The sequence below is a fragment of the Microcaecilia unicolor genome, chromosome 3, assembly GCF_901765095.1.
Source record: "Microcaecilia unicolor chromosome 3, aMicUni1.1, whole genome shotgun sequence".
Lineage (NCBI taxonomy): Eukaryota > Metazoa > Chordata > Amphibia > Gymnophiona > Siphonopidae > Microcaecilia > Microcaecilia unicolor.
In genome coordinates, this window is record NC_044033.1 from 330,183,306 (window position 1) to 330,206,754 (window position 23,449).

The 23,449-nt window shown below is 43.4% G+C and overlaps 1 protein-coding gene across 1 annotated transcript in view; it reads left to right on the forward strand.

Moving 5' to 3' along the window:
* RSPO3 (R-spondin 3) overlaps positions 1-10,988 on the forward strand; it is a 154,255-nt gene extending 143,267 nt beyond the window's left edge. The window contains exon 5 of the mRNA XM_030195059.1: positions 10,752-10,988. Within this exon, the coding sequence (XP_030050919.1) occupies positions 10,752-10,988 (237 nt within the window). The remainder of the gene's footprint in view (positions 1-10,751) is intronic.
* Positions 10,989-23,449: the final 12,461 nt, after the last annotated feature.

Genomic DNA, 23,449 nt, shown 5'->3' on the forward strand with positions numbered 1-23,449 from the left:
AGATTTGGAAATATCCCATCTGCTAAACTTGGAGCTTACAAAGCAATGGCTATTTATAATTAATATTAATGAATGTCAGATGACATGTGTTTATAGACTAACTGCAACCATACGTTGTATAAACCAGAAGTGGTTCATTTTTAAGCTCAAAGGGCCCTATTTTCTAAACTGTGGTAAGGTTTTGCAGTTAATGTGTATCAATTTCCACTATTAACGTGCTGTTACTACAATATCTCTGTATTAACTGTTGGCAGGATTCCAGCATCTTCCCTTATAGTTAACAAAGAGGGGCATAATCGAATGGGGCGCCCATGTTTTCCTGAGGGTGTCCTCGCAGGTCATTCCCAATTCCCTCTGGTGGTCATCTGGTCAGTTCGGGCACCTTTTTGAGGCTTGGTCTCAAGAAAAAATGGACCAAGTAAAATCGGCCAAGTGCTCGTCAGGGACACCCTTCTTTTTTCCATTATCGGTCGAGGATGCCCATGTGTTAAGCATGCCCCAGTTCCGCCTTCGCTATGCTTCCAACATGCCCCCGCGATGGAAAGCAGCTGAGGACGCCCAAAATCAGCTTTCAATTATGCCAATTTGGGCGACCCTGGGAGAAGGACGCCCATCTTCCAATTTGTGTCAAAAAATCCCTTCTCTTTTAAAAATAAGCCTGAAAGAGTCAACACACTTTTATCTGCAGTGGTGTCAGCATACAGTAACGTGATGCAGTTAATGCCACCTACTGATCCCATTGCTGAAACTGATTTTTGGGTATGTGTTTTGGAAGATTGAAGAATAAAAAAATAAACTTAGGTAGAACAATCATTTGTAAAGCTGCTACTACCCCCCCCCCCCCCCCCCCCCCACAAGGACATCACCACTGAGTTCTATCTCTGCAGTTCTATCCTGATTTGGGAAGTAAGCCTAACATAGTAGGTAAGAAGAAATAAAAATATCCAAGTATTCAAAGCCCTTTCGCACCAGCTTAAAGGGAAAATCTCTAGTATTCTCCAGTGCAGAACTGTAATTGGGGAAATGGCCTTGGATCTTCGAATTTTTGCTGCTAAAGGCTCCATGGCTAATGAAAATAGCATGGGGGACATCGGACATCCCTGTCACATGCTCATCCCAAGCAAAATTTCCTCGGATATCATTTCATTTACCACTATAGATCTGGAAGGACAGGCTTAAAGATCTTTTATCCATTTTCCAAATTCACCTCCCAACCCCACCTGCTCTAGTAATTTAAACAAATACACCCACTCCATCAGATTGAATGCTTTCTCGGCATCAAATGCTATACAAAGTGCAGGTTCTTTTTTCCTGTGAATAAAGTCAATCAAATTCAGAGTTCACCTAACAGTGTCACTGAGTTGCCTGCCCTTGACAAATCTAGCTTGATCTCTATTAATCAATTTGGGGAGATAGCCCTCCAACCTATTAGATAACACTTTACCAAAAATTTTCATATCATTGTTGATCAGGGTAATAGGTCTATAGTTCCCACACTTTGAAGGGTCCTTGTCCAATATTCGGAGAACTACAACCTGGCCCTTAAACATAAACAGAGGGGAGGGAGGCAACTCCTAGTATCACATTAAACATCCTCGAGGGGAGTATCAAGCTATCCTATTGTATGACTTTATAGAATTCCCCCGGACATGTTGATCAAATCTAAATGGCTGTATATCTTCCAAATACTGCCTTTGTTTCATACAGTTGCAGATGAAAAATCGTTATGTAAACAGCTGCAGGTGTATTAGTGGCAGGGCAAGAGGTCCCATCTCTCTATGCGTATCTATGCGGAGTGGAGGAGTGGCCTAGTGGTTAGGGTGGTGGACTTTGGTCCTGGGGACCTGAGGAACTGAGTTCAATTCCCACTTCAGGCACAGGCAGCTCCTTGTGACTCTGGGCAAGTCACTTAACCTTCCATTGCCCCATGTAAGCCGCATTGAGCCTGCCATGAGTGGGAAAGCACAGGGTACAAATGTAACAACAAATCATTGCCTGTCCTAAGGACAAGGGGAATTCTTAACATCAGATACTTGACAGTCAGCTGTGGTATGAGGCACATCAATGACTGGTTCTGAAATACTTCCATGTTTTCTGCCACCCTTTTTGAACTATTGTTGTTTGATCATGAACACTTTAGTGCTTATTTGCATGCTGTGGCTCCTCGCCAACTTTCCAGAATATTGCTCCTACATACTATACAAACCTTTGCGACTGGTGTGGAAATGGGTTTGTGGATTTCATCATCTTAATGCCCAGTAGACACCATTGCTACCTATTTGGAAGAACAGAGCTTTTTTTTACCTGGTATTGACTCATCTTCCTTTGTGACTTGGGAAACTCGGGGCATCAAATATCTTTTCCAAATTCTTACTGATGATGGCCACATGAAGTCTTTTGCCACTCTGCAGGAGGAATATCACTTGGCTTCTCGTAAGGTGTATGCCTACCTTCAGCTTCAGTATTGTGTAGCTACTATACCTCCTACCTCTACAGCTTGAAACTGTTTATACCCTCAATTCATAACGGAAAGTTCTGTTGCAATTCTATCATTGACATCTTCAGTGGACTATACAAATTTGTTGGCTGCATGGTCAGCTGATCTTGGCATGGCTTTGGAGAAGGAGTGGCTCACTGTTGGACTTAAGAGCCTTCATTCTCATACTAACAAATGTATTGGGAGATGCAATATAAACTGTTTATGCGCCTCTATATCCCACCTAATAAAGCGTGAATGTTTATTTTTATTTATTTATTACATTTGTACCCCGCACTTTCCCACTCAAATCAATGTGGCTTACATAGTAATTGGGATTACAAAGTATTGGTGGAGAGAAATAAGTTGAGTATTATCGGAGTAATAAAAGAAATAGGAATGTAGAAATGCAGGGATGAGGGGAGTAGGAGAAGTATGAGCAAGGGTAATTGAGCAATTGGAGGGTAGATGAGGCGGTGGGGAATGCGCAAGAGTGAAGGAAGTAGGAGAGGTCTGAGTAAGGGTAGGTGAGCATTGGGGGAGGGGTCGATGAGGAGAAAGGGGATAGAACAGGGGATAAACAGGGGAAATGAGGCGGGAGATGTTGCGTCTCTGACCTAATTCTGACTGTCCTAAATGTGGGTCTCCAGATGCAACACCTGGTCATATGTTCTGCTCTTGCCCAGCAATTCTGATCGTCTGGAAAGGTGTTCTGTGATTTCTTAGTACCATCTGGACAGTTTCGGATCCATATATTCCTCACTTGCTGTTTGGGGCTTTTCCTAAACTACGCCCAGTGAAGAAGGGCTTTGTGTGTTTTTTACGCTGGTCTGTCCTTCTAATTTTGAAAAATATATTGCAACAATGGATCTCTGTAATTGCGCCCTCTGAACAGATGTGGCATTCCCAGATGATTGGGCTTTTGGCAGTGGAGCGGCGCTATATTCAAGATCTCGCCTCGCAGGCAGGACTCCAGTTTCAGGCCACCCATGAACCGTTTTGGTTGACTCTTAGTCCTTTAGCTAGGAGTCACATTCTTAATGGTTGATTCTTATTAGTTCCCACTCTGCAATCATTTCATAGCTTGTAGGGTTTTGGGGGGGTTGGAGGGCAAGGGGTGGTTGGAGGGAGGAGGAGTTTGCAGTGGACTAATTGGAAAACTGTACTTTTCTGGTTCTGGTTTGACTTGTTTGTCTTGTGTTGCGCAGTAAAAATTGCTTTAAACATAAAATTCTTTGAGTAGGCTGGCCTCCCCTGGGGACTTTCCCAATGGTAGAGGCCTCATCACCTTTAGCCCCTCCTGTGGAGTAATAAGGGCGTTAAGATGGGCTCAGTCCCCTGCACTGAGATAGACAAGAGCCACACTAGTTATATATTGTTTAATCTGCTCGGAGGAACATTGGAGTTCTGATGTATATAACTGCTCATACAAAGCATGAACCTCCTTTGCAATATCATCATTTTTTTTTTGTTACATTTGTACCCTGCACTTTCCCACTCATGGCAGGCTCAATGCGGCAGGCAATGGAGGGTTAAGTGACTTGCCCAGAGTCACAAGGAGCTGCCTGTGCCGGGAATCAAACTCAGTTCCTCAGTTCCCCAGGACCAAAGTCCACCACCCTAACCACTAGGCCACTCCTCCACACACATATGAGATGTACTGCTCTCATCTGCAGCAATAATTTGCCCTACCCATTTAGATTTTTTAATGCGAAGAAGTGCAAAGTGATGCACTTGGGGGTGTAGGAATCTAAAAGAACAGTATACACTAGGGAGTGAGAGACTGGCATGCACAGATCAAGAGCGAGACCTTGTGGTGATTGTGTCTGAGGATCTCAAGGCAGCAAAACAATGTGACAACGCAATGGTTGTTACCCAAAGAATACTAGGCGGCATAGAGAGAGGCATAACTAGCAGAAGGTGATGTTGATGCCCTGTACAAGTTGTTGGTGAAGCCTCACTTGGAATATTGTGTCCAGTTTTGGAGGCCGTATCTCTTCAAGGACATAAAAAGACTTGATACATTTCAAAGGAAAAACAAAAATGGTGCAGGGTTTGTACCAAAAGACATATGAGAAGAGACTGGAGGACTTGAATATGTATACACTAGAGAAAAGGAGAGAAAGAAGTAATAGGATGCAAACATTTAAGTACTTGAAAGGTATTAATACACAAACAATCCCCTTCCAGAGATGTAGGGGCAATAGAACTAGAGGACATGAATTGAGGTTGCAGGGAGGGTAGACTTAGGAGTAATGTCAGGAAATACTTTTTCACAGAGATGGTAGTTGCCACCTGGAACACCCTTCCAGGAGAGGTGGTAGAGTCAAAAATGGTGAGCGAATTCAAAAATGCATGGGATAGACACAAGGGATGCCTAAATAGAATGAGGATGGAAACAAAACATGACTGTTGAGGTGTTATGTTGGGCAAGAGTAGTGGGAACTAAGATCAAAACCAGACAGACTCCTACAGTCTGTGTCCCACAAATGACAGAAGGCTGAAGAAAATGCGCCAAATCTAGCACGGGGGAACCAAGGTTGCTGCCAGACAGACTTCTATGGTCTGTGTCCTGCAAATGGTAAAAGACTTTTGAAAATTAGCAACTCCAGCACTGGGGGAACCAAGGCCGATGCCGGACAGACTTCTATGGTTTGTGAACCTGGAAGACATACTGAGTCAAAATGATAAGTTAAAGAGTGATAAATCACTTGGACCAGGTGGCATACACCCCAGGGTACTGAAAGAACTCAAATATGAAATTGCTGATCTGTAGTTAGTGATCTGTTGTAACCTGTTGTTAAAATCATCCATAGTACCTGAAGATTGGAGGGCGACCAATGTAAAGCCAACTTTTAAAAAGGGTTCCAGGAGTGATCCGGGAAATTACAGATCGTTAAGCCTGACTTCAGTGCCAGGGAAAATAGTGGAAAGCATTATAAAGAATAAAATTATGGAACACGTAGACAAACACAGTTAAATGGGACAGAGTCAGCATGGATTCAGCCAAGGGAAGTCTTGCTTCACTTTGCTTCATTTCTTTGAAGGTATAAATATCAATCTGCAGCATGTCCATGGTTTGAGTATTGTGTGCAGTTCTGGTTACCCCATTTGAGAAAAGTATAGCAGAACTAGGTAAGGTTCAAAGAAGGGAAACAAAAATGATAAAGAGGATAGGGCATAACATAAGATAAAATGTTTATACATTGCTACTATCTAAGCAGCCTTTGGGCGGTTCACAAAAGTTATCCTAATATAAAAACACACGGAAAACAACATTGTAACTCACATCATTAATATAAAGACAACAATTTTTAACAATAATAATTTGTAAGGAGTCATTTTACTAAGCTGTGCTAATGGATTGGTGTGCATTAAGTATGGGCTGTGTGGCATTTAGCATGTGCTAAATCAATTAGTGCACCTTAGTAAAAGGAGTCCTAAATAAAGGATAACTTATTTCAGTACGTAATTCCAAAGGTAAAAAAAATCCCCCCCAACAAACTAAGATTTCAAATAATGTACAGTAATCACCTAATTGCTGAGCTGGAAAACAAGTTTAAACTGGTACTGATAGATTTGTCTAGAAGAACGTACCTAAGATTGCAAAGTCAAATAAGGACAAATACCATGCATAACTTTAAAGGCCAGAGATAATACTTTTGCCTCTCTGTTTACTAAACCGCACTAGTGGCTGGCGGTGCAATAATGCCGACTGTCGGTATTGCCGCGCGGCTTAGTAAACGGGGGGGGGGGGGTAAATTTGATATACACAGCAAAAGGAAGCTAGTGCGGCGAAATAAACACACTTCCCTTATGAAAAAAAAGGCTAAATAGATCAGAGCTCTTCATCTTACCAAAGTGACAACTGAGAAGGGGTATGATACAGATTTATAAAATCATGGGTGTGGTGAAACGCATAAATAGGGAACAGTTGTTTACTAGGAGTAGGGGACACTTCATGAAGTCTAGCGTCCATTGTGATGGTTAGAAAGCAGGATATATAAATAATTAAACTAAACTAAACTAATTTAAAACAAATTTCAGAAAGTATGCTTTCATTCAATGCTCCATGAAGATTCTCATTTTTCAGACAGATTTGAAGACATTAATGGAAGACTTAAATAATATTAGAACATCTGGATTTCAACAAAAATTTTTCCTACTTGTGAACTTGTGTAAAGGGGAAACTGCAGTGAAGACTGTTGATGCCAAGGGAGTACCAGCTGTCTCCTATCACTTATAGCTTTTCTTGATTATTTTGGAAGAGGTAGACTAAACACGCAGCTCTGACATAATACAGAATTGCAGGCCAGCTCAGTCGCTTGCATCAGCTAAACTGAGACTCTGGCAAGGGCAGCCACTCTGACCGCAGGGGAAATTAATGCCATAGATTAGATCATATGAGTCTCAGAGCATGGTGCAAGTGAATACTAAGTCTCTGTTTTTCTCAGAAACCATATTAGCGCATTCATTGTTTCTTTTCTTGGTGCTGAAAATAAGGGTCATCCGTGCCCCATTGTTAGGAAGATAAGAACATAACCATAAGAACCAACTTTTTAAAATCCTGAGCACAATCAAGGAGTTGCTCGATATTGGGGGAGCTGGCACCTATGAACATAACATAAACTTTGTAGAATCAGATTAAGGTTCATTCAGCCTAACACCCTGTCCCCACCAATGGCCACTCTGGGACACAAGTACCTGGCAGATTCCGAAAAATAGATCTGATTGCCTAAGGAGCGGGGGGGGGGGGGGGGGGGGACCATTATTTTTCAAATATAACCTTAATATCATCAGATCTATTTCTCATAGCTCATTTCTAGGGATAAGCCATGGCTCTCCAATTCCACCTAGCTAAGAGGTGCTTTTACTAAGGAGCCACCTAAAAGTAGTCTGCACTGGTGTAGGCATGTGTTTTGGGCGCGCACAGGTCCATTTGCTCAGTTTGCCTGGAAAAGAGGCATTTTTTTTTGTGCCCGAAAATGGAAGTGCGGCAAAATTAAAACCAGAACGTGTCTATTTTCGGGCGAGACCTTACGGCACCCACTGACATAGCAGTAAGGTCTCACTCGCTAACCAGGTGGTAAGCGGCCAGCGCGTGTAAACTGCCGATTACCGCTGGGTAACCACAATGCGGTAATATTTTCTACCACATGTTTTGGGCACGCATCAAAAATGGAATTACCACCTGGGGTACGCAGTAGCCAGGCAATAATGCCAATTTGGCACACGTCGGACGCACGTAGCATGCACGTAGCTACCTACGCACCTTTCTAAAAGGGCCCCAAATATTTTCCCTGCAAAATTTGTACAAACTTCTTTCAAACCATACTATGTAAGTCACCTTGACTACATCTTTCAGCAACAGATACCACAGCTTAATTATGAAACAATACTTTCTACAATTCATCTTCAATCTGCAGGTTATTAGTTTCATAGGGGCCCTTTTACCAAGCTGCAATAAACACTAGTGCATGCTTACCATGGCTTAAAAGGGCTTATCACATTCAGGTACATTCAGGTTGCATTCAAGGATAAGTTTCAGGGTAGTGTGTGCACACCGCATGGTAAAAAAAAAAATCATTTTTATTTTTACCACAGAGGGGACATGTGAGGGGGGTGGAGAGTGGGCGTATCTGCAGTAATCAATTAGCACAGCTACATTGCCATTGATTACTGCATGATTAGCACATCAGTCTTTACCACCTACAAAATAAGTGGGGTTAGGGCACATGTGCTGATCTTTTTTAATGGTGACTTATTAATGGCAACATTAGCACGACGTGGCCCATTAATACAAAAATTCAAAAATCAACCATTTTACTGCTGCACTAAAAATGGCCTTAGTGCATGAGAAAGACCCCTGAAATGGTGCACTAAGGCCACTTTTTAGCACTGCTTTGTGAGGCAGGGGCCTCAGGTAGCACTCTTCCTGGAGCAGCATCTCCCCCTTCCTTCCTTCCTCCACCCCCTTCCTCGAGTTTACCTTCTTTTTCCATCTTCCAAAAGGTGACAGTGGCAGCAGTTCTCATACACTGCCCTGCCACTGGCACTGGCCTCTTCTTTTTATTGTGGCCTGCCTCTCTGATGCAACTTCCTGTTTCCTCAGAGGTGGGCCGCAGTAGAGAAGAGGCCGGTACCAGTGGGTTGAGGAGTGGAGAACACCAGAATGATTAGAACACTACAGCATGTGGATGAGCTAAGTGATTTCTAATGGTGTCCATTGATTGATCTCATTTAACAGAACTGAATTTTGTATCAAAATTGTCTGAATAATTTAGAAAGAGTGGAGACACACAGATTGGATAGCTGAGAAGTACAGCGAAAGTAGACCCCTATATGAGGATTAGTTTAAAATATATGAATGGAGTTTTTTTTAAGCTATATGATGGCACGCCGAGCCTACGCCTTATAGCCGACTACGTCGGGCTGGCTGGGTGGCGACACTGAAGCTTTTTTCTCCATTAAATTAGATTAATTTGACTACATAAGGGTGTGAGTGTCCCACACTAGAATTACACGGCTGTTGTGAAGTTGTGTTGTGATTTTCAAACATGATCTTAAGCTTGAGTGGATTATTAGTCATTGGACGATTCCTATAAACACAACAAAAATACATATATGCTCTATGTATTCTATTTATTGCTTGTATATAGGTTAGTTGACATGTTCAAAAGTAGATTCAATGTGCAACCAATCGTTATCTGATATTATCCTGCATATCAAAAGACATTAATTCCTCACTACAAGTTTTCCTCTCCACTACCATTTCTCCTCCCCATCCCTCCTTTCCCTTTCTCCTCTGCACCTTCTTTTACACACCTCTGATCTGTTTGTGCACTTATTCAACCATCCTCTACACAGCCATGTATCAGGTGGGGGGGAGGGGGAGAAGCCTAGTGGCCATTGCAGCAGACCTTGATCCTGGGGAACTGGGTTCAATTCCCACTGCCGCTCCTTGTGACTCTGGGCAAATCATCCAACCCTCCATTGTCCCAGATACAAAGTAAGTACCTGTCTATAATATGTAAACTGCTTTGATTGTAACCACAGAAAGGCAGCATATCAAGCCCCACCCCCTCTCCTCCCCATGGTAGGAGGTTTATCTCTGTTACCTGCTGCCTTTTCTCTTCCTCCCCACTCCCAATAACCTTTTTTTTTTACAGCCAGAGGGCAAGAAAAGTCCCTTCTTCATGCTAGGGCATGTGCAGAAGAGTATAGGGTTTGCCTCCTGTAACAGATGAGAAACATCACTGGCGCTGTCACATTTTTAAAAGGGATGTTATTAGATTCAAGAGAGCCTGAAAACTCCATAGAGGCACAGATACTTCAGCTCAAATATCAAGAATTCTTAGGTATGCTTTTAATTGCACTGAACAAGAAGGGCCCACATTCTGCACTGTGCGTGCAATCAGTAGCTAAAGTAGAGGTTGAAGGCCTAAGGAGACGTGCTCTGATAATCTGCACATTAAATGGGTCTTCATTCTGCAGTCCAGAGGCAGGGGCCTTAAAGGGTTATGTAAAATCCTTTGTCTTCTTGGCAGGCATTTGACAAGTTCAATCTGAGTACATTTTGGCATTTGCTCTGTTCCCATGACTGGGCCAAGATTCTTAGACATGGAGCAAGAATCTGAGAATGTGCATAACCTTGCACTGGACAAGGTGGCTTGAAAGTAACTCAACGATGAACATAAATTTTCAGCACCGACTTCTAAGGAATCATCCGCTCACATACGTGGTTATTCCATTAGGATTTGCCAAGGCTTGTTCTGCACATGTTTCTCTTGCAAGCTGATGACCTTTCTGCCGAGTGAAATATTTGGTTCTATGATGGTGCATGAGAGGGGACCTATTGAGGGGAGGAAAACTTCAATGGTGTATCTTACCTGCTGGAAATTGTATTCAAACTTGAAAAAAGGTGCAAATATTTCTGCAACTGCAGTATGGCTGGGAAACATTTGTTCGAAAAGGCATACCATAACGATCCAACCTAGTCACCTGAACCCTACAACACAACGAAACTTATACCAGATCTGGACAAAACTTAACTCTCCCTCCTTGACTATCTAATTCACTCCGTCACTTATGCAACTTTAATGCAATACCACTGTATTTCTCAAACCGGAATTGGCAATCGCCAACACGGTACTATGTAAGTCACATTGAGCCTGCAAATAGGTGGGAAAATGTGGGATACAAATGCAACAAATAAATAAATAAACATTGTATCATCAAAGCTGTTGCTCTAGTTACAGCTTCTGTCTCTGTACAGACAGAAAATATGATCCCAGGAGAAGGGCAGGTTCCACGTGCAAGATGCCTTCAGTTTGAATCCCTCAAGAAAGAAGTGACAAAAATGAGAAAGGAGGAAGCAAGGTTGAGAAGCATCCACAAAAATGAGAAATATGTTGATGAAATGCTTCATGAAACAAATTTCCAGCTGTGGGGAAGAAGAAGCTATGCTGAAAGAGGACAACTAGACTCAGATCACAAAACCCTGCAGGATTGATACTATGACTCCACCTGCCCTTGAACTTAAGAATCGATATGCAGCCCTGAAAATAGAGGAGGTGAGAGCATCCCAGAAAGAGGAGGAATCAGAGCTCGAAATTCCCAAAATTGCTAGATCAGTGACCACTAACAGGTGAAAACAAAGTGGTGGTTGGTGATTCTCTTCTGAGGGGTACAGAGGTTGCCCTCTGCAGACCAGCCATGATGTCCTGAGAGGTGTGCTGTCTGCCAGATGCCAAAATTCAAGATGTTACAGAAAGCTTGTCAAGACTCATCAAGCCTAATGACTATTATCCAGTGCCGCTCATCCATGTTGGCACAAATGATACTGCTAGGTACCCCTCTGAACGTATCAAAAGTGACTTCATGGCTCTGGGAAAGAGTGAAGCAGGTAGGTGCGCAGGTAGTGTTGAGGGTAAAGGCCAAGGCAGAGAAGCTTGCATCCTGGAGATGAATATGTGGCTTCACAGATGGTGTCATCAAGAGCATTATGGCTTCCTGGACCATGGGATGCTTTTCCAAGGGCTGCTGAGCAGAGATTTTGTCCATCTATCAAAGACTGAAAGAAGCGTTTTCAGTAGCAGACTGGCTAACCTACTAAAGAGGGCTTTAAACTAAAATTGTTGGAACAGGTTGATCAAAGCCCTCAAGGTGAGTACAAGCTCTCAGATAAGTGAAACATTAAATACCGCTACACAAATGGGAAAAACGGACAAAGTCTAGAAAGCAGTGTATCCTGGTGCCCGAAGTGCAAAATAAGGTTTTAGATCTTGAGGCTGTGATGGAAGAGGCTGATTTGGATTTAGTGGCAATCATAGAGATACGCTTTGGGTAAGCAGTGAAGTTCCTGTCTGAATCCTATTTGTCAAATTAGCATCAGAACATTGTATGCATCATTAAAACATCATGACATCATTGGAACGCATATGTGGAGCACAGAACTTTTTTTTGCTGTTTTCAAGTAATCCAAGTGAGTAAAAATTGGGAAACGGTATGCCTTTCAGCTAATTTATACTCTCTCTTTTGATTCATTTTAAAATATTTATTCCAGATTTTTAATGATCTTGTTACTATAAAGAGGAAGCATTTTTGAATGGTTTTAAGTCTCTTATTATTTTCATTATTTTAACCCTAATTATTTGATTTTGAGTGTCTCTATCATCAGTTGTCAGATATTTTTGATGTCTTACTCCATTTTGTTTTAATGACTGAGTCATATGACCACGCACAGAAACTTTGTTGTACACTGAGACTGGTTGCTTTGACAACACATCCAATGACTCAGGGAGAGAGACAGTAAGTTTGCAGGCCATTTTTTTTTTATTATTTCATTAACTGCTCCATTTTCAGATACCTCCTTTGGTTTTACAGCTTTTATCAGATTTGGTGGTGGCATCAGTTTGCACCAATCTGGGTATATAAATTAATCCTTTTTTAGCAATGACTTTTCTAAGACTTTTAAGTCTATGGATATCCGGTGTCTTTTTTCATGTAGCTTTTCAATATATATGTGTCCACCCCCTTCATGACGCCCCTGCATCTGGGGCCTGACCTAACTGGAGCCTCCGGAGGGCAGTCTCTGTCAGTCCCTTGCTCACTTGGTCTTCGGTGCTGCCACCTGGGGAAGAAAAGTGTTAGCAAGTGGGAATACCCTCTTCACCCCCCCCCCCCCCCCCCCCCCCCCCGAAAAATTCAAAAGACTGCTCTTAACAAGGCTGGCTAATAAATTTTAAGTTTTATCGAACTATTCACATAGGCCTCTATATATACTGTTTTATGCATCTAAGAAATGAGGATTTCTTATCACATTAACTCAGTTGCCATAAACAAACATCAATAGTCTTGTTATGTAACCTCTTAAACCAGTATATCAAATACTTCCTGATTTGTGCACTCAAACCAATAACATTAGTCTTTAACCCAGATCTTCAGAACCAGTAACTTGTAGTCTCTCACATCCTTTTAAAATCCCTTCAGTCTTGATTGCCAAGGTAGTAGCTGTAAGCCCTACCCAGGTTCCTAGTTAAGTCTGTGTGTGGGTGTGGCTATATTGCTTAGGTCCCTCCTCTCCTTTCCATATTGGTCCACTCTTACCCAGTCCCCAAATCTCACCCCTCCACTGGAGTCCTGTTGGGCTCATGGCTGCTGGACCTCTAGGCTGGCTATACCTAACCCTGCTGCGGCCTCCTGGAAGCTTCTCCTGAATTCCAAGGACCAACTGTCCTCCCAAGAGCTATGCTTCTCCACTGGGCTCCAAATGCCAGCCACACCCCAGGAGCATTTTCCCTTGTTGTGCTCTTAGTTCCAATTGCACCCTGGAGGTCTTGACCATCACTGGTTCTCTCTTCGAGAGCAGCCTCTTGGGTTTCTCCCTGCTGGGGTAGGCTTGCCAGCCCTTAACAAGGCTCTGTTATGACCAGTAACAGGGTTTCCCACTAGAGGGCTACCTCTGCTCTTCTCAGCCCAAGGCATCAACAGTTCCTCCACGGGCCATTTTTTCCTGCCCTGAGCTGCTCTCAAAGGCTCCCATGCCTTCAGCACTGCTCCCATAGGCTGCTGCTCTTCTTGTCTTCAGGAGAGCCTCTAGGTGTACTCACCTGCTGATGTTCAGAATTATCAGCCCTTAACAGGTCTCTGCAACCAACAGGAACAGGGTTCCCCACTAGAGAGCTGCCTCTCATCTCTTCAACCTTCAGCAAAGGCTCTACAAGAGATAAGCTGTTCACCCAAGGTGAACTCAAATCCACCTCAGAGCTCTCTTTCTAGAAAGGCCACCATTCTCCCTGAACTCATGGGAGCAGATTTTCTAATTCCCTTATTCTGATCCAGCTCTCTCTCTCCACTCAGTCTGTGTGCATCATTTATCCCACAAGCTTTATTCCTTTCACTGAAAAACCTCTCTCAAAATACATAAAAGTGCTCCATCAGCCTACCTGTTTGCTTCTATTTGCATGCAAGGACTAGTAGAAGATCAATGTGTGCATCTTATGTCTTGCTAATATATTAAAGGAAAAGTCTCATTCAGTCGCCAGGGTTATTTATATCACCTATCTCGGCAAGCCCCTGTTTTTACATCAGTTATAATCATCGACAGTCCCTTCCTCCAACCCTTGTTTTGTTATGTATTTTCTTTAAATATTTTGTTAATTTGTTTCTTTTTTTCTTTTTCTTGTGGAGATATCGACTTAATCACTTCAAGATTTCTGCGTACACACTGTGAACTCATGTGGTAAGCATTAAGACTAGGCTGTACTTGTATTCAGTATTAAATCTTAACTTAGCTTGAATTTCCAGGTGCTGGTATTGCCCCGACAGGTGCCTGTTTCGCTTGACATGGCTTTCTCAAGAGATCAATAGCACACTGGTCCCGTATGAGGAAGGGAAGGCTGTCCTGCTGACCAGAGTGCTATTGATCCCTTGAGAAAGCCACATCGAGCGAAACAGGCACCTGTCGGGGCAATACCAGCACCTGGAAATTCAAGCTAAGTTAAGATTTAATACTGAATGCAAGTACAGCCTAGTCTTAATGCTTAACACATGAGTTCACAGTGTGTACGCCGAGATCTTGAAGTGATTAAGTCGATATCTCCACAAGAAAAAGAAAAAAACAAACAAAATATTTAAAGAAAATACAACAAGTGTTGGAGGAAGGGACTGTCGATGATTATAATTGTCGTAAAAACAGGGGCTTGCCGAGATAGGTGATATAAATAACCCTGGCGACTGTATGAGACTTTCCCTTTAATATATTAGCAAGATATAAGATGCACACATTGATCTTCTACTAGTCCTTGTATTGTATATTCAAAGCATTATAGTAGAATACCGCTATCCAATACTGACAGTTCTATTTGCATGCAGGCAGAGCTCTGTGGCATATCCCCCTCCTGTAATGTAACAATGTTTAATCAGCTATATCCAGTGCAGTTCTACCAAGGCAAGCAAAAACTGGCAGTCATGAACTCCCCCATTTCACCTCAGAAAAAATTGCAGCTGTTTATGTTTTACTAAGATATCTTCTCTCTTTATTCTCAATAAAACCTACCTACAAAAGTGGGTTTCACCCTCCCCCTTTTCACCTTCTTGTTCTCCTCAATAAGACATTATAGATTTATTTATTCATACTGTCACAAAATGCCTAGTCACCCACCTGGGGTTATCCCGCGGTCACTTAGAGGGTATAGCCCCAGCACAGCTCAGGTCCGCCTGCCACTTGTACTCTATGTCTCACACTCTCAAATTATTCCCAGTGATTTCTAGGTTACTGGAGCCACAGTCCTAGTGGCCCCACAGTTCCCAGAAAGTACTCACAGACCCAACACAAAAACCACCAGGATTCTTTATCAGTCCAGACAGGCAGAGAGGCAACACACTAAATTGTTTATTGTCTTAAAACTTGAATAATGAACAAAAACTGTGCAATCAGCAAACAATAACAGGTAAGTGAAATATAGATCAATTATAACACTAAACATTTGTTTACTTTCTAGAAAGCACCTGGAGAGATCAAGAAATATAGCTGCTCACCAGTTATCAAATATAACTGTTTTACAGGGCCTCAGCAAAGAGTACATAAGTACATAAGTATTGCCATACTGGGAGAGACCAAAGGTCCATCAAGCTCAGCATCCTTTTTCCAACAGTGGCCAATCCAGGTCACAAATACAAAACATTCTATACTGCTTATCCCAGAAATAGTGGATTTTCCCCAAGTCCATTTAATAAAGGTCTATGGACTTTTCCTTTAGGAAGCCAGCCAAACATTTTTTAAACTCCGCTAAGCTAACCGCCTTTACCACATTCTCTAGCAATGAATTCCAGAGTTTAATTACATGTTGAGTGAAGAAAAATTTTTCTCCAATTCGTTTTAAATTTACTACATTGTAGCTTCATCGCATGCCCCCTAGTCCTAGCATAGGAGCCAACTTTTCAAAATTATTGGGGGTGCTAAGCCCAATGGAAATGACTCCTCCCTGGACACATACAAGGAATTTTCTCAATATTGGGGGTGCTCAAGCACCCACAGCACCCACAGAGTCGGCTCCAATGAGTCCTAGTATTTTTGGAAAGCGTAAACAGACTCTTCACATCTACCCGTTCCACTTCACTCATTATTTTATAGACCTGTATCATATCTCCCCTAAGCTGCCTTTTCTCCAAGCTGAAGAGCCCTAGCCACTTTAGCCTTTCCTCATAGGGAAGTCGTCCCATCCCCTTTTAGCATTTTCGTCGCCCTTCTCTGCATCTTTTCTAATTCCACTATATCTTTTTTGAAATACGGCGACCAGAATTTAACACAGTATTCAAGGTGCGGTCGCACCATGGTGCGATACAAAGGCATTATAACATCCTCATTTTTGTTTTCCATTCCTTTCCTAATAATACCTAACATTCTATTTGCTTTCTTAGTCGCAGCAGCACACTGAACAGAAGGTTTCAATGTATCATCAACGACGACACCTAGATCCCTTTCTTAGTCTGTGACTCCTAACACGGAACCTTGCATGACGTAGCTATAATTCGGGTTCCTCTCTCCCACATGCATCACTTTGCACTTGCTCACATTAAACGTCATCTGTCATTTAGAGGCCCAGTCTCCCAGTCTTGTAAGGTCCTCTTGTAATTTTTCACAAACCTCTCGCAATTTAACCACTTTGAATAACTTTGTGTCATCAGCAAATTTAATTACTTCACTAGTTACTTCCATCTCTAGGTCATTTATAAATATGTTAAAAAGCAACGGTCCCAGCACAAATCCCTGGGGAACCCCACTAACTACCCTTCTTCATTGAGAATACTGACCATTTAACCTTACTCTCTGTTTTCTATCTTTTAACCAGTTTTTAATCCACAATAGAACACTACCTCCTATCCCAAGACTCTCCAGTTTCCTCTGGAGTCTTTCATGAGGTACTTTGTCAACTGCCTTCTGAAAATCCAGATACAAAATATCAACCAGCTGTAATGGAAGTGAATTTTAAAGATTCTTTTTCATCTCTGTCTTGATCGACCAGTGCACTCGGGGTCTGTATTGTTGATTAGAAGTAATTCTGTTTGTTTAACTTTGATTGTGTGAAAATAAGTTGGAATGCAGAAGATAAGACACAGCTCTAATTAATTTGGTATATGGAGGGGAGGATGGTTCTTGTCTTCAGAAGTTTAAACCCCTCCTGTGTTGTTGCTATTTTAATAAATTCAATTTTGGACTATATTGGCCTGCTTTCATCTGCTCTTTTGTTTGTCGGTCTGGTACTTGCAGTCCAATTGCCTGTTTTGTTTTCTGGGCAAATTCCATGCAGCGAATGGGAGAAGAGCTGGGCTTAGAATGGTGCCTGGCCACTCCTCCACATGCAGGCACACAATTCAATTCACCAAAATGCAAGATGTAGAAAAACATGTGGCAGAAAGGATACAGTGCCTTGAAAAATCTTCATGGCCTTGTAAATTTTTCACATTCTGCTGTCTAAAAAATACAGTTCAAAATGAATGAAAATAGGAACATGTTTCATTGATCTTCTCAAGAAGAAAACTTTTTTGTTTTACTTTGCAGTGACCAGGAACGTGTGAGCTTGACCCCTGAAAAAGGCTTTTTTTGCCGAAACACGGACCGTGTAGGGTCCCAATAAACTCTGTTTGGAGTTCTTACTTCTGTGTTTGGGCTGGTCACTTGGACTTGGTTCTTCTCTTCTACCCTGTGTGTTTTTCATTGATCTCCTCAACATATTCTATGCTTTAACCTAAAATAAAAGGTATGGAAATATTCAAAAAGTAATTAAGAATAAGAAACCAAAAAGACTTGATTGCATAAGACTTAACACACCTTGACTCTGTACTTGGTGGAAGCCCCTTTTTCAGCAATAACAAATAGGAAATGGACAGGTAGGAAAGGGTAACAGGAAAGAGCAGACCAGCTACGCAGTTTCCAAGTCACGCCAAAGATTTTCTACTGGAATTCAGGCGAGGACATTCATTTTCATCTAGCTGAGCCATTTTACTGTTGCTTTTGGATCACTGTCCCCAGTTCTCCGAGGACAAGCAGGCCTATTTATTCTCACAAGTGGGTAACGTGATGCCGCATTGCCCAGTCCGGAGCATATAACAAGATTTAGAGAGCTTTGTGGAACATGAGACATGCTCCACCATGCATGCGCAAGTGCCTTCCTGCCCTCCGCGGGGGCACGGTTACCGCAGTTGTTTTTCTACCACAGTGAGGAGATGACTGTATCTGTACATTCTAATCACTCCCGGTTCGGAAGAGTTTCTTTTTGGTGCTTTTTCGGCTTCTTTTTCCTGCAATTTCAGGCTTTTCTCCCCTTCTCTTCCCATACATTTTTAGTTATTTTTGCCGGTTTTTAAGTTTCCTTTATTTTCAGTGACTTAAGTTAGGCCTAGTCTCCAGTCAGGTCTTTCCCGTGATTTTTCTTTGGTGCCTTGCCTCATTTTTCAGGCACCATTGCGTCTTTTGATTTGGCTTCGGAAGTTTTCCCTTCCGTGTCCTCTAAAGTTCCCAGGGCTTTAAGCGCTGTTCCCAGTACTATTGGATGATCTCTACTACTACTACTACTACTATTTAGCATTTCTATAGCGCTACAAGGCATACGCAGCGCTGCACAAACATAGAAGAAAGACAGTCCCTGCTCAAAGAGCTTACAATCTAATAGACAAAAAATAAATAAAGTAAGCAAATCAAATCAATTAATGTGAACGGGAAGGAAGAGAGGAGGGTAGGTGGAGGCGAGTGGTTACAAGTGGTTACGAGTCAAAAGCAATGTTAAAGAGGTGGGCTTTCAGTCTAGATTTAAAGGTGGCCAAGGATGGGGCAAGACGTAGGGGCTCAGGACGTTTATTCCAGGCGTAGGGTGCAGCGAGACAGAAGGCGTGAAGTCTGGAGTTGGCAGTGGTGGAGAAGGGAACAGATAAGAAGGATTTATCCATGGAGCGGAGTGCACGGGAAGGGGTGTAGGGAAGGACGAGTGTGGAGAGATACTGGGGAGCAGCAGAGTGAATACATTTATAGGTTAGTAGAAGACTCCCATTTCTGGTGTCTTCAGTGCTTAGGGTCCTTTCTCTTTGGATGAAGAAACGGATCCAAGTTGCCAGAGAGGCTCAACGTGAGAGGATATTTGGAGCCAGGTCTGAGTCCTCGACATCAGCATCGAGGTCGGTGGTGTTGGCATCAGGCGCATCGGTCCATATGGTTGCTTTGAGACCCATGGACACTCCTAACCCTTGTTCACTTGTTCAGAACCCTTATTTTATCATCCTCACTTTAATATTCCCTTATCTCTTGTTTGTCCTGTCTGTCTGTCCTAATTAGATTGTAAGCTCTGTCGAGCAGGGACTGTCTCTTCATGTTCAAGTGTACAGCGCTGCGTACATCTAGTAGCGCTATAGAAATGATAAGTAGTAGTAGAGCAGTAGTGCATCAAGCGGGTCTCCACCTGTCTGGACGCCGGCTAAGGGGCAGGGCCCCCTGGACCGGCCAGTGTCAGACCCAACCCTGAGGCAATATGAGGATTTGACGTTGTCCTCGTCCGCACCAAGGAGTCTCAATGCTGAGTTTCTGGCGAAAGCCAAGAAGCATCAGTATCAGTTGTGCTCAACACATGGTGCCGGGAGCTGTGGGGCGTCGAGGGATTCGGCACCCAAGAAGCGTCGGCACCAGGAGGATCTCTCCCCCTCTATCCAGGAGATATCGATGCATCTGTCTCCAAGCAGTCAGGGCCCAGATCCCGCCTCAACCCCATCAGTTCTGCAGCCTGTCTCAGAGCCGGCCCCCCAGTCTTTCCCAGTGTCGGCCCTCAATGAGTGTCTCCAGGCCTTGCTCCCTGAGCTGCTGGATGTCCTTTTCCAATGGTGTTCATCGGTATCGGGGGTGCTTGCCATTGCAGCCCTGCTTGGTCCTCAGCCTGTGGTGTTGCCTCCGACGCCGGCACCACATGCAGCCCCAGCATTGACTGCCTCCTAAGCCAGTACCCCCTCAATGTCGGTGGAAGAAGCTTCGCCGGAGTCGAGGCAGGAGCTAACTTTTCAATGCCCCTGTTGGGGACATGGCTCCTCTAAGTCAAGGCGGATGCGGTCTCAGCCCTCCCACGAGTAGTGTCTGTCTGACACTGATGAGGAATGCTCATGGGCATCAGAGGAGGATCCAAGGTACTTTTTGGAGGATGAGTCCTATGGCATCCCCTCTGAACCCTTCCCTCCACTTTGAAAGGAGAAAGTCTCCTCCAGAGAGCCTTTCATTCCCTTTTTTTGTCAAGGAAATGGTTGAGACTATGGAAGTGGAGGATGAGCCCAGGGCTAAGATGCTCAAGGTCCTGGACTGTCTCTCTCCACGAGGTACTTCAAGAAGTCCTCGACAGAAACTAGGATGCTTGAGGTCCTGTGACTGTCCCTCTCCACAAGGTACTTAAGGAAGTCCTTGACAGGAACTGGGAGTCCCCTCTGTCAGTCCCTGTCCTGCCTAAGAAGATTGACACCATGTATCAGATCCACAGCATTCCTGGGTTTCATAGGCCCCAGTTGCCTGACAATTCCATGGTGGTGGAATCCACTCTCTAAAAGACCAGGAGTTCTAAAGACTATGCCTCGGCACCCCCAGGTAGAGAAACTAGGACCTTTGACTCTTTTAGGTGGAAGATGTTCCAGGCCTCAATGCTTGTGCCCCATATTCAATCATACCAGCTCTTTAGGAGCGTGTACTTGCGGGACTCGGTGTGTAAGCTGTTGGACACCAGAGCAGGCTGAGTCAGTACGCCAGTTGGCCAAGCAGCAGAAGCAAAGCATGTCATATTCTTGGCCAGGGGCCTACAATACCTTTGACGTGGCATCCAGGATGTCTGCTCAAAATATAGCCTTCCCTCGCTCTGTCCCTCTGAATGACTAGCGTTTTTAGCATGCACTAAAAATTATCGTGCGCTAACGCTAGAGACACCCATAGAAATATATGGATGTCTTTAGTGTTATCATGCGCTACAAACGCTAGCATGCCTTAGTAAACAGGGCCCTTTTCTTTCAGTAATAAAATGTGCACTTTTAGATTTTTGCTCCGCTTAACACAAGACGATCTCTACTTCAGGAAACAGGTGAAAGCTTGGCTCTTCAACCAGGCCTTTAATGGAAGACGTAAGTAACTAGTCTCACTCACACACACAAGGAGTGACTGGGGCTGCACATACTGAAGCAGGATATGTTTATCCACTCTTACCCTAGCTGAGTGTCACGTCTGTGGCCGTGACCCTTCTCAGACTTACCTGCTTCATGTCCTGCTTCAGTATGTGCAGCCCGAGTCACTCCTTGTGTGTGTGAGTGAGACTAGTTACTTACTTCTTCCATTAAAGGCCTGGTTGAAGAGCCAAGCTTTCACCTGTTTCCTGAAGTAGAGATCGTCTTGTGTTAAGCGGAGCCTTTCAGGCAGTGCATTCCAGAGTGTGGGGGCTACTCCGGAGAAGGCTCACTTTTGGGGGTATCACATCATGTAATGACTTTTGGAGAGGGTGTGGTTAGTGATTAGTCTTTGAGAGGACCTTAGTGTCCTTGGCGGTGTGTAGAGGATCATCCTATTCTTCAGATACTTGGGGCCATTTCCTTTATAGAATACGCTTAGGCAGAAATTTATTCCGTGTCGATCTTTAAGGGGCCATATATAGAATCTAGTCCTAAATCCTCTTGACTAACCCTTCTACCATGGATCCGGAAGTGAATTTCTCACGTTGTGCGAGCATTAAAATCCTGTGTTTACTTCAGTGCATTGCAGAGGAATACCTAATGGGCTCATTACCACGCATTTTAATAAACTGTGTGCCCATGTGTACTCTGTGAGTTAACTGCCACCGTGAACCTCTTCTCCATTGTGCGGCCAGTAACATACACACAGAAGGCTCGATAACCACCTGCTTCTGCTGTGGTAGCTTTCTGCGTTGGCTGTTTTATTTGTTGAGCTTGGTGGATTGTTTTTAACTAATGTTAAAAAAAACATGGAGGGCCTATGACTTTCAGAATTCATGTGAATCATGCTTAATGTATTATTTGAGGTCAGCTGCTATTCTGAACAGGACAGTTACTTATCAGTGTCCTTTGCGCTGTGTAGAAGAGTCATTATCTATTTTACCATAGGTGAGTTGCATCCCCTGCTCAAAGTGTGATGACAGCAGGCTAGAATGGTATACAGTCCAACCTTAAGCATGCCCCTTTTTATTCTATCCAACCCAACAGAAGTTGGAAAGAATTATACGAAAGAGTACGAGAATGTCCATCTGACCATCCGTCTATGTGGGGACAACATAACTCTCAGAAAATTTAACGGAATAGGATGAGGTTTGCCATATGGGGAAAACACATAAAAAGACATATGGGCTAACTCAAACTGGGCAGTTCCATAGAAATAAGCTGCCCCCCCCCCCCTCAAAAAAATGGCCCAGTGCAATTTCATGAGAAAACTATAAATAAATAAATAAATAAATAAAAAGTTGTTCCAGCTTCTCTGGCACAGAAAGCTATATACAAACAACAACAAACAAGCCCAGTTAGAGAACTGCTTCTAAACTGCCTCTCCCTGTTCTCTACTCTCCCAAATCCATTCCCCGCCACCATTCTCAATAAATTACTCCCTGCCACTGCCCCATGCCCAAAAACCACCCCAACAACTGCTACCACTACCCCCCCCCCAAAAAAAAAAATAGCTCCTCAAATGCTTCCCCTCAAAACAAAATGATCCCTCTCCACGACTGGCCCACCACTATAAATACTATGCCCACCCCCCAAAAACTAACTAGCCAATAAATATGTGTAAAATTGCTCTTATAAATTGTCCATCCTCAAAAGCTACTGCATAACACCTGGCCCACCACTCCACAAACTGCCTCCACCTCTACTACTACTGTTTAGCATTTCTGTAGCGCTACAAGGCGTATGCAGCGCTGCACAAACATAGAAGAAAGACAGTCCCTGCTCAAAGAGCTTATAGACAAAAAATAAAGTAAGCAAATCAAATCAATTAATTAATGTGAACGGGAAGGAAGAGAGGAGGGTAGGTGGAGACGAGTGGTTACAAGTGGTTACAAGTCAAAAGCAATGTTAAAGAGGTGGGCTTTCAGTCTAGATTTAAAGGTGGCCAAGGATGGGGCAAGACCTAGGGGCTTAGGAAGTTTATTCCAGGCGTAGGGTGCAGCAAGACAGAAGGCGCGAAGTCTGGAGTTGGCAGTAGTAGAGAAGGGAACAGATATGAAGGATTTATCCATGCAGCGGAGTGCACGGGAAGGGGTGTAGGGAAGGACGAGTGTGGAGAGATACTGGGGAGCAGCAGAGTGAGTACATTTATAGGTTAGTAGAAGAAGTTTGAACAGGATGCGAAAATGGATAGGGAGCCAGTGAAGCGACTTGAGGAGAGGGGTAGTATGAGTAAAGCGACCCTGGCGGAAGACGAGACGGGCAGCAGAGTTTTGAACCGATTGGAGAGGG